General features: G+C 40.4%; 1 protein-coding gene across 2 annotated transcripts in view; it reads left to right on the forward strand.

Moving 5' to 3' along the window:
* The window catches only part of rorab (RAR-related orphan receptor A, paralog b), a 55617-nt gene that overhangs the window by 21483 nt on the left and 19339 nt on the right, over positions 1-14795 (forward strand). For both annotated transcript variants that reach the window (XM_081358992.1, XM_081358993.1), the window contains exon 2: positions 8542-8571. In XM_081358992.1, coding sequence (XP_081215118.1) covers positions 8542-8571 — 30 coding nt within the window. The remainder of the gene's footprint in view (positions 1-8541; positions 8572-14795) is intronic.

Consider the following 14795-nt stretch of genomic DNA (forward strand, 5'->3'; position numbering starts at 1 on the left):
TGCTGTCTGGATCTCTGTGTGTGTGTGTGTCTGTGTGTGTCTGTGCACTCGTGTGTGCCTATTACGTAAATGCGATCATCATCTCTTGTAAGCCTGTCTGCCAGAAATAGACTGATGGAAAAATACAAAAGAAATAGTGGTGTGAAGGATGTGAAAGAGAGAAATGGACTGGAAAGGCGATTAAATATAATGTGAAACTCTACCTGAACCTGACTGATGCTTAATATTCTCCATCCTATCTTATGCCTTTAAAGTCAGCATGAAACAGAAGTTGTGGTAGTCATTTTTCTTCGCTATTGTGATTTACATTTACATTTACATTTATTCATTTTAGCTGACGCTTTTATCCAAAGCGACTTACAATTGCTATACATGTCAGAGGTCGCACGCCTCTGGAGCAACTAGGGGTTAAGTGTCTTGCTCAGGGACACATTGGTGTCTCACAGTGGATTCGAACCCGGGTCTCTCACACCAAAGGCTTGTGTCTTATCCACTGCGCCATCACCACCCCGATGTTTATCCATTTGTCCCACCCTTGTGCCAATAAACACGTCATCAGAGAGAAGAAGAGATAATGCTGCAAGAGGGAGGGGAAGTTAATTTGATTAAAGATTACGAGTATTTGAAGTAAAAAAAATATGTGCACAGATAAATCATTTATAATAAACACTGCAATATTCCATAAAAAAGACCACAACATCTGCTTTGACAACAACAACAGACAACAGAGGTTACTTTGTTGACATATAAACTTCACATTTTGCTTTAGTTACTTATTGATAGTTCAGTGGCCTGTTGCACAAAGTTAGCTGAACAAACTCTGAGTTTCAGAGTAGGTTTAGAGTTGACAAATCCAGATAAATCCAACTTGGTTTAGATCAGGTTCAACGGTCTCACAAAGTTCGGCTTAAATGTTCTCTGTCAATTCAGGTTTGATCCAGAGTTTGCGCTTAACTCTGAAGCGTGTGCACCTGAAAGTGTGACAGCCAATCACACGAAACATGGAGAGCGTGCGTTTGATTCACTTCTCGCAAGAGAGACAGCACAATTTACTTCTCTTCTGAAGGGTTAAGAGATCATTTTGAAAATTATCATGAAATTAAAAGCGTTTACAAGGCAGGAATAAACACTGCTGCTTCAGTGAAAGTTTGAGAAGGCAGCAGTGTTTATTCCTTAATTAAGAACATATTCATATTTTTTAATTCACATAATATATTCATATATAGTATATATATATGAATATGTTCTTAATTACAATTCATATAATATAAATATGATAAAAAATTAGCAGTAAAAGTTGAGCAATTTTGTCTCTGTTTATTTATATATATATATATATATATATATATATATACAGTTTGGGTTTGCGATCTCTAACTCCGAATAAATCCACACTCTGGAGCAGGTTAGGTGTGTAGCGTAAGTTGCCATGACGATGAACACCGCTAAAAACCAATCCACCTTCTTGTGCCCGAAAAAACAGAGTTTGCTCAAACTAATCTCGAACTTACCTGGGTAGCAACTGAAACCAGGCCACAGGGGCTCCATAAATGATTATTTCAGTCTTTCATTCATTTGTTAAATGACAGACACAAACATGGACTGCGCACGGTAACGAGATGACAAAACCGCATACACAGTTTTATCAACAATTTAGATTTTAAATTGTCTCCGTTTTTGTCACATTTGTGACCATTTAGCTGCGCTATAAATTGGCAAGTGTGCTCTGTGCAGTACAAATCCGTTTCTTATTTTATTAAATAATTATAAATAATCCTTTAAATAATTCATAATGAATTCAAATTGTATATAATAGCAAATTACATTTACTGATATCAGTAATCTGAGTAAATAATTCTTCCGCAAAGTAATATAGTTCATCAGCCTAGCCTTTGTTTACACTTTCCAAACAAAGTAGAAACTTGGCACATTAATATATGCGCAGTTACAGTTATATGTTTATCTATATTAACAACGGCTACAACATGGCCTATCCAATCAGATTCCAGAGTCTGTAATATTCGTTTTATAACATTTCTTTGCTGCATCAATTTTGTTTGACGTTGATTGATTCAGGAGTTTATGATGTTTGTGTTCCAGGGAGTGTGCAGAGCTAGAGCTGCGTGAGTGTAAAGCCTGTCATGGATATCAGTGCAATCTTCAAACCTGAGAATTTTGAAGAGAGAATACATATCACCAGTGTAACTGACATTCGCTGACTCCCACTGACTTCCATAGTATGGAAAAAACAATACAGACACTCTTCAAAATATCATCTTTTGTGTTCAGCCGGTGAACTATCCCATTATGAAGGACTGAAATAGTCGAACAGAGTGCAAAAGAGTATGGAGCACAGTGGAATGAGCTGTAACAACTTTTTGGCCTGCATTCCAGTTTTATCTCATTGTCTAAAAGACCATTTGTAAGAAAAACAGGTCCTGTGAGCATTAGCCTCCATTTGAACCCTTTGACCCTTGCAATACCCATAGTGTTGTACAGAATTATATATAAAAAAAAATTCAAAGTAGCATTTAAAGTTGTCCCGCAAACAAACAGAATTAGATAGTGACAATGTTTTCTTCTCGTGGTTTTCTTTATTTTTCAGAATAGCAGAATATACTGTAGACTACTATAACAACCATAGTGTTGTATGGGAATGCTTAATGTGTTAATTTGAAGAAATGCTCCCTCAATAAATAACAACTGTCATGAATACTACATGCCTAATAATTATATAAAAATTAGAAGAATGTTGGTTAACACTTGTCCTTATTACTATAGTTATAACTACAGTATAACCTTAGCATGCAACTAAACCAAACCTAATCCTGCCCTAACCATATAGTAAGCACATATAGTTCATTAAAAATACTCAGTACTTAAATGTCTAATTACACAGTAAGAAGGACACTTTAAAATAAAGAATGTTTTTGTAAAAATAGTTTTAGATTAATTTGCACAACACTGATGTCACTGCTTTCAATTCCATAAGTACCCATTTACATCTTTTGATCTCATTTGTTTTCTTTAATTCTGGACATATAGCCTATACACACACTAATTGACCACACACACACACCAACTGACTTATAAGATAGATAAATACAATATAGTTTGACAGACAGACATAATGAACCATAAGTTTTTATCAATCTAAACAGCAGTAAAACTCGCTGCAAGGGAATTTTACAGGATATGACTTAGGGCTGTCACTTTACGTTCGAAAATCGATTGCACAATCGATCGGACCAACCAACACAAGTTTCGAAAACGAAAATAGGGAATCGATTTTAACGGTCTTTTCTCGGAACGCGTCCAGCTCGTCACGATACGCCCGCAGCGAACGCGCATCACACAGCAACTTGACGCCTCATTCGCGCCGCAGAAAGTTTTTACGCGCGTAACGCGTCTTTGCATTGACTTAACACTGAAATCACTCGCGCCTGACGCGCTATTCGCGTCCGGTGTGAACGCACCATGACAAACACACATTATACTTCTGCATAATGTTTCTATTTTTACTACAAAAATGTTGATTCTGCCGGTATTCAGACAGTCTCATGCATACAGATACAGATTCGGGCTACGGTCTACAATCGCCTACGTAGGCAACATTTGTTTGAATTTTCTAACCGTAAACACAGGCATGTTGAAGACTGCAGTAATGTTTTTCATTGATGTTATGGCAGTCCACTCTGCTTATTGCTTTTCGAGAATGTTGCACTCCTGTTTGTCATTGTGCACGAAACTTCACGCCAATAAATCAACAGGAATATTGCTGACTTGTGCGCATCTCAAGCGCCCTCTTTACGTTCGTCCTAATGCCTGTTAGTCGTTCGTGGATTTGCCCATATTTGGCGTTTAAAATGGAAACGTCTTTAGACATGGAAAATCGATTTTACAATCGATTCAATGAACACATATGTCTCAAAAATCGAACAGGATTTTTTCACAAAAGTGACAGCCCTAATATGACTACGAGATCTCCATCTGATCTCTGCTTTCCATACTGTTTCAGTGTTATTGCGGTCTAATCCTCTTCAGACATTTTTTTTTCACGCACATCCACAAAAACATGCTCTCTGTTCGTAGGAGCCAAACTCAGCATGGAATGAGAATTACAGGGAAATTTCAATATGAACAGACAGAAACAAAGAGACTCAGGGGTAGGATGTTTGAGACTGAGACCAAGGAGTTAAACCAATTAGAAATGGATGGAAAGAACAACGACTGGAGATTCGCTGTCATTTCGCTGCTGAGTATCATCAGATCTGAAGCCCCCTCTTAACTTAGCTTTGTGAATAAAAGGAAACAAAGCAGGCTTGTTTTTTCGTGCCTCTTCAGTTTCATTTCATAAATAGATTGACAAATAAAGGTTTGCAGTCAGATTCACTCTTTTCATCATTCTGATTTTCAGCTGGAGAGGAATAATGAATGTGCCTGCTCAAAAGCCGTAAGCCAGAACATTTGTTCTAGTCCAGCTGAAAATAACACATGAAAAAGAGCTAAGAAAAGAGAAAGCTCTTATCATCAGTTCAATGAATATGCTGGTTTAAGCATCATGTCATTATAATCTCCTTCTTAAGATCCTACAGTCATTTTACAAACAATACACATTTTAATACTGATGCTTGAGGTTTTCAACATTATCACTTTCACATCTGTGATTAAAATACATTCTTGAAAAATAAGCTTAAGTCTAACATATGGAAGTGCACATCATTTACCTCCTTAATATGTCTTCTACTGTATGGTTGTCAAGATTTCCGGTACTTCGGCACCAAGTCTGTACTGAATTTTTAAAGTGTGATTCTATGCTAGCAGGATTTCTGCATTACTGGTGATAGAGTACTGGGTATATTCGGTACCCACTGGTAGGCTACTGCTTTCAAATGCTCCTGTGTGTATCTCTGTAAGTGCTTCAAAATGTTTCTTTTTATAGCGTGTTTTGAGCAATCACAGACATATCTGTTGAGCGTGTCAACGCAATGTCCAATCAGAGGTGTTTGTTACACCGTGTCTACACCGGACTCAAGCGGCGTGATGTGATGCATCAAAATCAAATTAGAACCCAATATAATCAGTAAATGCTGTCTACACTAGATGCGGTGCGACACTACAAATTTCCGACAGTAAACTTATGCCCCATTCTATTTCTGATGTTCTTCAGGCGCTCGCGCTAATTCTGACATGAAAATGGTCACTTCATCGCATCTAGTGTAGACAGCCGCAAGCTGCCCATAATAACTGTCACACGTAATAACTGTCACATCCGGTGTAGATGAGGTGTTTGTCAAAATCCTCTTTTGTTCAGTGCGCACTTTATGGTGTATGTCCACTACAGCGGTAATAATCACATATACGAGCGATTACAGTTGGAAAGAAGCAAGCTTTGTTTCTGAATGCCCTAAGTAAAGATATGCTGTCAATTTTATAAACTTTTGTTAACCCAGCCAGTAATCACAGTGATAGCATCTAAACTGCAATATTTAACATACATGATATAACATCTGCACAGCCCTAATGTGTAAACAATATGATTTACGCTCTAAATCCAGCATAAACTCTGGCACAATCTATATATATATATTGGTAACACTTTACACTAAGGTTAATTTGTTAAAGGGTTAGTTCACCCAAAAATGAAAATTCTGTCAGTAATTACTCACCCTCATGTTGTTCCAACCGCGTAAGACCTTCGTTCATCTTCGGAACACAAATTAAGATATTTTTGATGAAATCAGAGCTATGTCTCACTCCTCCATAGGCTGCTATGTGACCGAAACTTGCTGGCCCAGAAAAGTTATTAAAGAGATCGTTAATATAGTCCAAGTGACTCCAGTTGCTCAATCTTAAGTATATCAAGCGACGAGAATACTTTTTGTGCGCAAAAACAAACAAAAATAACGACTTTATTCCACTTTTCATTTCCTTCTCTCTGGGCCTCGTAGTGTTTTTGCGCTGCGCGTCTGTGTTGCACGTCATCACGCATCACACACATGACCGGCGTCGGCCAATAGTGAGCCTACGTGGTGACGTGTAACACAGACGCGCTGCGCAAAAAGACTACGCGAACCAACTAGAGGTCCAGAGAGAAGGAAATGAAAAGTGGAATAAAGTCGTTATTTTTGTTTGTTTTTGCGCACAAAAAGTATTCTCGTCGCTTGATATACTTAAGATTGAGCCACTGGAGTCACTTGGACTATATTAACGATCTCTTTAATGACTTTTCTGGGCCAGCAAGTTTCGGTCACATAGCAGCCTATGGAGGAGTGAGACATAGCTCAGATTTCATCAAAAATATCTTAATTTGTGTTCCGAAGATGAACGAAGGTCTTACGCGGTTGGAACAACATGAGGGTGAGTAATTACTGACAGAATTTTCATTTTTGGGTGAACTAACCCTTTAACATTATGTATTAACTAACATGAACTAACCATGAGCAATACATGTGTTACTGTATTTGTTAATCTTTGTTAACTTTAGTTAATAAAAATACAGCTTCATTTTTTGTTCATGTTATTTCACAGTGCATTAACTAATGTTAACAAGATTTTAATAAAGTGTTACTAAATGTTGAAATTAACATTAATAATTATTGGTTAAAGAATGTCAAAGATTAATAAATGCTTTATAAGTGCAGTTCATTATTAGTTCATGCTAACTAATGTAGTTAACTAATGAACCTTATTGTAAAGTGTAAAATGCTCAAGAAAGACGTCACTACCTGAACCTCACAGGGAATGGCTGCCGTCCGCGTTTTTCGCTTGATATTTGCATAAAGTCGGGAACTGCCTAAAGTCCCATTTACACTGCCTGCGCCACACAGTTACAAAGCGACATGATCCCATTCATTTTCAATGGAGAGCTGGCGACACAAGCGACAGTGACCATTGGCGACGCCTGTTAAATGACATGAGTTCAGAAAATGTTCATGCAAATGAGCTCACAACTTTTTCTCTGGTCCGTTGTCAATCCCACAATTCATTGCGCAAGCGTGAAGCTCTACTTCCTTAGGAATGAATTGAAAACGCTTGCTATGCTTCACAGCAATGGACACATGCATTGTTAGCGTTTTGAACGCTTGTGAATTCTTTCATTAATACCAACAAATTATACACGATTTAAGAGATTTGTTGTGCAGTGTAGACAGCTTTTTTGATTATAGCGGGAGTTTTTGAAGGAGTGTAGATCTCTGTGCAGGCGCTGAACATAGTCTAAGTGATTGACAGCTTCAGTGATTATAAAGGGAGTGCTCTATGCAAGTTTTCTGTTTATTACATGTCACACACAGTTTGAATAAAAGTTTTGTTTTTCATGCTGCTCAGTACACTGCAAAGTTTCTGGATTTACAACTGATTGGCTGTGATATATTAACCATAGCAACAGGCAGGATAAAACTGTTAACAAAAATGTTAAAATAGATGTGCATTAAGCCTTAGAGTGTAAATGCAAACTAATAGACCTGCCACTTGTTCTATGTCTATGTGTTTCTTTGTCCTTCATTTTATTACTAATTTTTTTACTTGATCTTTTTATAAACAATGTTTACTTAAACATTCAAAGGCTACGTGCTGATGCTGTTTACATGTATTATTTACTTATCATTATTATCATCATAAATTAAACAAAGTTTAATTCATATTTTTATTTTCAAATAGTTCAATAAAATAGTAAAATTGTTCCAACAGTTTAGTACCGAAATTTGTACGAGAAACCGTAAAAGCTTACTGGTATTGGTACCAACTACTGGAATTTTGGTACAGTGACAACCCTAATGTCTTTCATAGGGGGGGGGGAAAAGTCAATTTATTGGTTGTCTCATTTTTCTTGTGCTGTGTTGGACATGGACTCTTTTATTACTGAGTCTAATTTACAAGCAGATGGAAATTCATTTGGCACGAATTACTGGTTAATGCTTTGTTGATTGGCAGTTGCCATTTACCACTTGTATCTCGTTTCGACAGTATCACTAGTCATGACAGATTGTATTTCTCTCAGATGGACACTTTACATCACAATAGAGCTGGCTGTAGTACAATAGCCCTGATTAAAGGGAGTGGATGGATTAATGGTGATTGACTGCGCTGGCCTGAGTTGCCCTGAATGTAAAAGCATAAGCCAGGGCCTGTGATGACTTGGGATTACAGAGTGCCTTCAGGTCTCTTCCAAACAATTACATAAACATGAACATGCACTTCATGCACTATATGTGTACTATATTTTATTATTTTCTTTTTTATTATCATATTCAGCAATGTATTGACCAGGACGTTTAATTGAATAATGTTTGCCATTTTGAGATTATTGGCTGGTAATCACCCTGCTCTCTAGATATTAGCATCCATCTTGAAAAATCCCTTAGCTTTTCAAGGCTAAATGTTTTGTGGTATCTAAATCAAAGTGAAATTATTCTAAAATCGCAATTGTCTTTTTGTTTTGTTTTTGTTTGTTTTCATTTCTCATGTAGGCAGAGGTGTAAAAAGTCACACAATATACAAGCCCTGTTTAATATGCATTTTATTTCTTGTCTTTTTCAGATGTGTCCTCAGTAAAGAAAACACACACGTGTAAGTATAGTTTTCATGTAAGTGTAAATTCCTGTGGCCACAGATGTTTCTGTAACATATTCTATTTGCATTTAAGACCAAATGCTCAGGGAAGCTGTTACAAAAAAAATGAAGTGAGGAGGAGACACCCAACTTCTCTAGCATTCAAGAAACGGAGAATGTTGACACCCACTTTGACATCCATCTCACTTCGGTTTAATCAGATTTTTTGGGTTAATGTGAGAAAGTGAAAATGCATGCTTTGATCTTCAAGAATAGACAGATCAGATGACGGTGATAATAAATGCTGGTTTAAAAAAGTGCTCTGCCACCAACGCCTATCACTTTTCAGTAAGGTTTTATTTCTGGGTAATTGTTGCACCTCCTATAAGATTGTTTTGAGATATAGCTGCTTCTTAAAGTTGTGTTTACCAGTTTGTCAGTGGTGTAACTGATCTTTCTCACCTCCTCTCCCCCCACACCATGTTTACATGTACAATCTCTCTCTCTTTTACGCAACACACATACTCAAACACAAACACATATGTTTGTATGTATATGTGTATACAATACAATTAGTTTTTTTTTTCATAAATTATCATTTATTGTATTATTTCTGCTATTATAATAAATCTAAAATATTTTGTTCTTATACAAAAAAAATACATTATATAAAATGATGTAAAAAAAAGTTAACCTATATTGAAGGTGAAATATTATGCCCCTTTTCACAAGATGTAATCAGTGGCTGGCGGTGCATTCCACACCTAGGCCTTCAGTGGTGTCCTACCTGAATTAATCCACCTCTTAATACCATCTTAATACATTTTAATAGTGCACAGACTCATAATTGTTGTGAAATAATGCGGTGCGTTCGGAAAAGGCCGGGTAGAGAAACGAGTGAGCGAGTTTGGCTGGTGCGTTTGTGTACAGTTGTTTTGCGTTCCGATTAAAAAGTTCAGAAACGGAGCCTCCCGTGTTTTGATCATAAATTTACAAGAAAAATTAAAAAGTTATTTCTTATTATACTCACCAAACCTACTGATTATTTTTACACAAAATCCATCCTTATTTCTTTCCTCAAGAACTTAATTTACTCTGTTGTACAGGTTATCTGTGTGTTTCAGTCCCAACAAACTTTTCTATCGCCATCAAGGCTAATGCTGAAAGTCGAGTCTGTCCCGTCGTTTATCTGGCATAAGTTTTAATTCGCTTTAGGGCTGAGAGTGTCTGCTCGGCAGAAGCAGTAAACGGACAGTCACCGCAAAACATGACGATGTGTACAGCTGACCCATGCTCTCACACAGATTTTTGAACGAAATTAATGAGATCAGCGGGACTTTTGCCTTCAAAATCAGTCATAGTATACATTTCAGTCAGTTAATTCTGTTTTTACCCGGACAGATCAAATAGTGTGCCGTGACTCTGTGTTGAGCTGGATAAGGCTGAATAAGGGATTTTTTCCCGCTAGGTTTGAACCTGCTGGAGGTCTAGGAGGGAGAGAAACATTAATTTGTGGGTTGAAAAACTATTACATCTACAGGAATATATTTTAGTGTATGCAGTTCGCTACAGATGCGGTTAGCTAGCTCTGACTAGTAATAGTACACATTCTGACCATCCAATCAAAAGACGTGAAAATGCAGACGTTATTGTACGCCTGTTAGATGGCCCCGCTGCAGTCAAATCGAAATCTGATTGGCTGATTAAATCTGACTGATTATCTGATTGGTTAAAGCAACAGTTTCATTGCCATTCATTTTAAGCACTGTCGATTCTGAAGGCCTCAAGGCAGTTCCCTTTCGAACGGTCAGTCATACTGCGTCTTGCTAGACGCTAGGGAAAAACTCCTTTCTCCGAAATACTGAAGCCTTTATAAAATAACGCAGTGCTACTGCACAGCCATACAGTACTGAGGCTTACTCACACGCTATTGGCTGGTCAGTGGGAACTGTACGAACCAACGGCAGAGCGGCATAACTGCGCGAACCAATCGGTGCGGAGCCTGCCGCCCCGGGGAAATTCCAGGGGGAATTCCAGGGGACTCCACCTGTATAAAAGACGCTCGAATTGCCATGGATTCAGATTTATCTCCTTCAGCGACGATCTTCGGACCTCGCTGATCTTCTCTCTCGAAGCCTACGCCTTCTCGCCGAGTCATGCAGAGCCTGCAGCGGAACAGCGAGCGAGCCACCAGCCGACCTGATCCAGCAGCGAGCCAGTGGCCTGACTGATCAGTGCGCTCAATCGCCAGCGATCCCGAGAGCTGTCTTGCTGTCTCCCCTGCGCTCTCCGGCGAAACACCGGCGTATCCTTTTTTCTTCTCTCCTTATCATAAAAGAACAGCGGCGTTGTTTCAAATGCCCCGCCACACATGTGGCAAATGCAGAGCCCTTCTGCATGATGACGACAGTCACGGCGAGTTTGTTGTCTGCCTGGTTAAGGCCCACGCTAACGCCGCTCTCGGGTCACCATGTCTTGGTCCGTATAGACAACACGACAGTGGTTTCCTACATAAACCGCCAAGGTGGACTCAGGTCGAGACGGCTATTCAAACTGGCCAGAGACCTCATCCTATGGGTGAGTGGCAACCTGCGCTCTCTGAGCAACGCATGTGCCAGACTGAACCAGGGAGCAGACATGCTGTCCAGGGGCCCGGTGTCCCCCGGAGAATGAACTCTCCATCCTCAAAAGGTGCACTTGATATGGAGCGTTTTCGGGAAGACAGAGGTCGACCTCTTCGCCTCTGAAGACAACTGTCATTGCCCAACATTTTTCTCGAAGAGCAGAGACGCGCTGGCCCATAATTGGCCCAGCCGTCTACTTTATGCTTTTCCTCCGGTCTCGCTCCTTCCCCAGGTCTTAAAGAGGATCAGGGAAGGCAGACATGTAGTCCTACTAGTGGCCCCTCTTTGGTGGACCCAGCCTTGGTTCCCCGAGATGATTCAGCTGCTTGCAGCAGCCCTGTGGCCAATTCCCCTGAGGAAAGACCTCCTTTCCCAGGTGAACAGGATGATCTGGCACCGCTGTCCCAAACTATGGGCGCTACATGTGTGGCCCCTCGAAGGGAGCTCGGGGACCTTCCAGCGAGTGTCATGAGAACTATCAGCGAGGCTAGAGCTCCGTCTACCAGGCGCCTCTATGCTCTTAAGTGGTCTGTGTTCTCTAGCTGGTGCGCAGCCAGAAACCAGGACCCAGTCTCGTGGGAGGTATCGCAGATACTCTCATTTCTTCAAGAGATGTTGGATGCAGGCCGTTCTCCAACCACACTTAAAGTCTGTGTGGGGAGAAGATGAGCTGGCCTCTATGAGCCCAGCACTTCTTAGTTGGCCTTGTACTTTAAGCACACAAGTCCCTTCACCATGTTTTTGGCTGGCCTCGGTGAGCCCGGTTCTTCACATTTGAATCTTACCCCCTATAAGATATGTCAATAAACTCTAGCTTGGGACCCTTAGTGGCCTCCCAACTTAGAGGTACATATCGTTGTGCTCTTCATAGCACGGCGTGACTGAATAGGTTCCCCTAGCGTCTAGCAAGACGCAGTATGACTGACCGTTCGAAAGGTAACGTACTCGGTTACTAACATAACCTCGGTTCCCTGAGATAAGGGACCGTGCTATGGTGCGAACGACTAGCGATCGTCGCTTCAGTCTATAAACCTGAATCCATGGCAATTCAAGCGTATTTTATACAGGAGGAGTCCTCTGGAATTCCCCCTGGAATTTCCCCGGGGATTTCCCTGCGCTCAGTTCGGTGGCCTCCGCACTGATTGGTTCGCGCAGTTACGCCCCTCTGCCATTGGTTCGTGCAGTTCCCACTGACCAGCCAGTACCGTGCGAGCAAGCCTCAGCACTGTATGGCTGTGCAGTAGCACTGCGTTATTTTATTTTATTAGAAAGGGGGATTTCTGTTGAAAATAAAATGTTCTGTGCTCGTCTGTGCATCAACGACAGAACAGTTTGAATGCTTTGCTCGAACTTTTGCCATTGCATTAGAACTGGTTACTCTGGTACAACTGTTGTCCCTGCGTAAACCAAATGGTGGTGCCGTGTGTGGAAACCATAGACCAGGGGTCGGCAAGTAACTTTGGCCGCGGGCCAAATTTTTTTTTAGCCAGTAGATGGCGGGCCAGCTACACGGAGTAGGCCTATGGATACAAATTAAATACTCTTAATGAATACTCTTAATGTCTACATTGCATATATCAATTAAATCATTTTAAACAGATCAAGTACTATTGTGGTAACATATTACAGCCATTTTAATAAAGGTGTGAATAGCAATCATGCCTCATTCGCTTACAGTCCGACTTTTGGACTGGGAACTTTATTGCTTTTTTTATTATTATTTATTCGGGACACACACATACACACCTAAGGTTTAAGGAGGTCTGCGCGGGACTGTTTTTTTTTTCGTCCCGCTCCCACAAGGTTTCATTCAGCAACTGCTTAAAATACACTCTGTGTTCACCCGCTTTATTTCCCGACTTGGCGGGTCCGCAAAATTTAGATCTCGTTTCCAGAATCTCACATTCAAATGTCTCTAACGATATAACAATTATAAATGCTATACAAAAATTGTGTTCGTGTCAATATAAAATATTATTTTAACATTGTAGCCTACTGTCAGCAGAGAAAAAAATGTCTCAGAAAAAAATAATGAAATATAAATAACATAAATTAAATAGGACAAAGCCTATCACTCAAATTTCTAAGCAACATAAACGAAAACCATATTGCCCTACTGACAAATGAAGTTTTTCTGCCAAACTATTTCAAACATCCTTGCAAGAAAAGAATGTTGTTGACTGACAATGGTTTCAGTACCAAACAGCTCCTCTGGGTCGGAGCTAGGTGTACAGTGGTCAGAATGAAGTGCGGATACGCTGTCAAAAGATGTCGGGAGTGGGCTATTGTCAGTCAGACCGCCCGCTCCGTCCAAAGTATATGTACTCCAGAGTTCCGACCGCTACCGTCTTTATACTTTAAAGGTGCACTAAGTAACTTTTTTACCTTAACCGAACAGCTTCGGAGTCATTGGAATAGTTATATGACTTTTTTCGGGTTGAATGGTGGTCGTCTCGCAGCCCCCAAGCGCCTGTCAGCCGAAAAACCACACTTGCAACTTTGGAAGTCAAGGAAGTATCGCGTGATATCAGGTCTCGTGATGTAACGAATTGCTTTACGGCACTGCACACAAAGCTAGGAAAGCTTTGTCGGAGGACGAAAGAAAGAGGAAACGGCAGACTGACCGAGCAAGGAGTCAGACTCGAGTAAATATCGTTCTTGTTGATGGACTAGTAGACATCTTCAGAGGTTATCTGTGCCTGTTTGATGTCCGACGCTTTGTAACGCGTTCTGTCAGGAGGAGAAATAGGGATAGCTCACAGAGGAAGTTATTACAGAGGCCAGACAGACTCACGGAGGCGATTGGCATCTCACAACTTGCACTTTATTCCCCAGTCGAACTCGTGTAACTGTCTGTCACCCGTTCTACCATCTACATCTTTACTTGATAAACAAAAGTAGGATAAGAATGAGCATCAAACTGAAATAACCCGCATACGGGTGTTCGAGGTGCACATACAACACAGACTGCCGACGACAGTTCAACAGGGCGCGCGCAGCTCTTAAAGGGGCCACACCTTATTTCCACTCATTACAGCTTCCATCCAACTGAACAGGGACCGGTATACAGGGGGGAGGGGATCAGGCCGTGAGTGCAGAGACGGCTCTGCGCGAGTGGTATTTACGACAGTAACGTTAAATACAAGTACTCCACAGCGACTCTAGGGGTCGCTGTTTGACAAAAACGGAAAGCTGCATAGTGTGCCTTTAAAATTTAATCCCGCACCGCATGATTCCTTATGGGCGTTTCACACAGTATGCGGCGGTGAAATCACCACGCGGCCACGGCTTTTCTCAAGTAACCTAGTGGAAGAGTTTTGTGCAGCATTTAGTGCAAAAATTTTTTATCAGGTAATACATATTATTTATCAGTGTGTTATACCCGAATAAATAATAAGTAACGAATGATACACGGGGCCTATTTGTAAACCGTTATTGTAAAATAAAAATAGGCTGATAAAAAAAAACACGGACTTCCAAAATAATCCGGCGGGCCAGAAAATATTGCTGGTGGGCCAGTTTTGGCCCGCGGGCCGCCTATTGCCGACCCCTGCCATAGACTGTAAAAAAACAAATGGAAACATGCAGGCTAAGGGGTGGTAATATTATAATAAGATC

The sequence above is a fragment of the Scardinius erythrophthalmus genome (assembly GCF_964197995.2).
Source record: "Scardinius erythrophthalmus genome assembly, chromosome: 2".
Taxonomy (NCBI): Eukaryota; Metazoa; Chordata; class Actinopteri; order Cypriniformes; family Leuciscidae; genus Scardinius; species Scardinius erythrophthalmus.